The sequence below is a fragment of the Lolium rigidum genome, chromosome 3 (assembly GCF_022539505.1).
Source record: "Lolium rigidum isolate FL_2022 chromosome 3, APGP_CSIRO_Lrig_0.1, whole genome shotgun sequence".
Classification (NCBI taxonomy): domain Eukaryota; kingdom Viridiplantae; phylum Streptophyta; class Magnoliopsida; order Poales; family Poaceae; genus Lolium; species Lolium rigidum.
The window spans coordinates 235,516,443-235,519,547 of NC_061510.1; the positions used below are offsets into that span (position 1 = coordinate 235,516,443).

Sequence of the window (3,105 nt, forward strand, 5' to 3'; positions counted from 1 at the left end):
CGGGTGCGGCACAGTTTGGGATTTCTTTTTACAGATTTTTTAGATTTTTTTAATTAAACTATTAGATGGGTCCCTCTCCATCTCAGAAATTCCTACCACATCATCACTTGCAGTAGACCCCACCGGTCAGAAACTGTGTCAATTCCGGATCAATTCACGTTTATAGCGTATTATGTAAATCTATCAAAATGTGGTGGTTTTTTATCGCACAAACGTAAAGTGGTGGTACACGGTAAATTTTACCATCAAAGTGGTGGTTTTATGCTATTGTCTCGAAGGAGGTGAGATTATGCTAGTACTACCTTTATTTTACTTTTTGCATCTGCCGGCGGAGACCCGTCCCATACGCTCAGTTGTCATTTTGGTGGTTATGTGATTGCCGTGCCGTTTTTTCCACACCAGCAAGCACATACACACACGCTAGACCAGCGTACGTACTCCTCCGCGGCGCTCTTTTCAGTTCGCACCTAGCTTAATTAACAGTTTTATATCTCATATTTTCACATAACGCTTCTACTCCAGCGCGCGCGGCCTATAAATTGCCGTCAACCAAACCTCTTGAACTCATTGTGAACACTTCTGGACACTACTAAATCACTGCAAAACACATACCACGCGCGCTAGCTAGCTGCTCAACAGAAACAATTCGTTTGAGGTAGCAGCAATGGGTGTCAATATAGTCGCTTCTTGTTCCCTAGCAGCATTCATGGCTTTCATGGCTGCCTCGTTGTTCTTGTCTACGGTGACCGTGGCGGCGTCTGTACCAGCGGTTTACGTGTTCGGCGACTCGCTGGCCGATGTCGGGAACAACGACTACCTGGTGACGGTGCTCAAGGCGGACTTCTCGCACAACGGCATGGACTACCCGGGCGGCAAGGCCACCGGCCGCTTCAGCAACGGCAAGAACTCCGCTGACTTCATCGGTGCGTATTCAGTTCACTCCAAATGAGTGATCAAACTGACGAGTACCTTTCATTAGAGGTTCAGATTAATTTTATGATAATCTCCCTTTTCTAGGTTTTCTATTATGGAGGTAGATGGACTATCATAATACCCTGACATCGTGACCTAAGTGTTCAATTCTGTCTGTACTCTGTAGTAGTACGTACTTTTTCCATTGCACAATTACTAATACTAATTGGTGTGACGGACAACCAGATGTTTTTGTTAAAGAATGTACTATAAAACTGACACACTACATTGAATCGTTGATGCAGCCGAGAAGCTGGGGCTGGCGACCTCGCCGCCATACCTCGCCTTGTCCTCAAGCAGCAATGCCAACTACGCAAACGGCGTCAGCTTCGCTTCCGGTGGCGCAGGAGTCTCCAACGCCACTAACACGGTACGCGATCCATCTTAAATTATCTCCCTTTCCAAACGCACCCAAATGAGCAACAAGCAGATACTGATCTCTGGAACTTATGGCGCGATGATTGAACCACAGGACCTGTGCATCACCTTCGACAAGCAGATCGAGTATTACTCCGGCGTGTACGCCTCGCTCGCACGGAGCCTCGGCCAGGCCCAGTCCGACAACCACCTGGCCAAATCCATCTTCGCCATCACCATCGGCAGCAACGACATCATCCACTACGCCAAGGCCAACACCGGCGCCGGCGCCGGGGACGGTCCCTCCCAGCAGTACGTCGACACGCTGATCCAGTCCCTCACCGGCCAGCTGCAGAGCCTCTACAACCTCGGCGCGCGCAAGGTGCTCTTCCTCGGCACGGGGCCGGTGGGCTGCACGCCGTCGCTGCGGGAGCTGAGCTCCACCAAGGACTGCAGCGCCCTGGCCAACGCCATGGCCGTGCAGTACAACAAGGCGGCCGAGGCCGTGCTGAGCGGCATGAGCGCGCAGCACCCGGACCTGCACTACGCGCTCTTCGACTCCTCCGCCGCGCTGCTCCGGTACATCGACCAGCCCGCGGCGTACGGCTTCGCCGAGGCCAAGTCGGCGTGCTGCGGTCTGGGGGACATGCACGCCAAGATCGCATGCACTCCGCTCAGCGCCTACTGCGCCAACCGCTCCGACCACGTCTTCTGGGACTTCTACCACCCCACCGAGGCCACCGCGCAGAAGCTCACCGACACCGCATTTGATGGGTCGGCGCCATTCATCTTCCCCGTCAACATAAGGCAGCTCAGCGCTATATAGAACTAGCTAGATTTTACTCTCCCTCTACGACCACGGATTGTGCATGTTTCCACCATATGATATATACTGTAGAAAAAACTGGAATTACATTGGAGCTGCCGAATCATTAGTTGCCTGAAGTTGGCCTTACATCAACATCTAACCATCATCAGTATAACCTATTACATACTCTGAAAATTGGCCGTAGTAACTACTCAAAATTATTCTGGCATTTTATTGCCCAACTTCAAAGAGCACACCGAGCCTAGGCAATGTGCAATCTTAAGTGCATGGAGGTTTCTTTAAAAATAGGAAAAAACATAAGGAGTTAGCTAACATGATAATTTTAGTCAGGTAACGTCGGATTTTACTGTGTATGGTTCACGGTAACTTGCATACTTTTGTGCCAACGCGGCAGAGTTGTCGGGGCCCAAAACCAAATTTATCCTAATAATTCTTGTACGTGCCACACTTGGGTGCCTTTGGAAGGAAGCATTCAGGGGCGGAACCAAGATTTGGACATGTTTTACATAGGGGTTTTTTACGGTATGAATATATAAAGTCTCACATAGAGGTTTTTTACGGTGCAATTTACTAGTCCATAGGACTAGTAGTATTGAGTAATATCTACCGTTGATTTTATGGATATTTTGAACAAATTACTAGAAAAAAAATCATGATGGAGATTTTATTTCATTTTCTACTATGGTAAGTGCAATCGTGTCATGTCAGAATTTGATACTTAATGATACAGATCACGTATTGGTGGATAAAATCCCACCATATATACAAGTCATGTGAAAAAAAAAATACGTATCTTTACTATTAAATTGGAGTTGGGGATGGTGTCACTTTGACATCAAACATTGGAGAAATCTCAGCCTTTAAAATCAACCTAAAAATGCCCATCAAACATCTCCCACGTCAATGGTTATAAGGAAAGTTATTGTATCTTGCAACCCACGATTATT

The 3,105-nt window shown here is 47.9% G+C and overlaps 1 protein-coding gene across 1 annotated transcript; it reads left to right on the top strand.

Moving 5' to 3' along the window:
- Positions 1-664: 664 nt before the first annotated feature.
- On the top strand, positions 665-2,155 carry LOC124696199 (GDSL esterase/lipase At5g55050-like). Its single transcript, XM_047228961.1, has 3 exons — positions 665-923; positions 1,218-1,342; positions 1,445-2,155. Exons 1-3 carry the CDS (start codon positions 665-667, stop codon positions 2,153-2,155), a joined length of 1,095 nt encoding a protein of 364 aa, XP_047084917.1.
- The last annotated feature ends 950 nt before the right edge of the window (positions 2,156-3,105 follow it).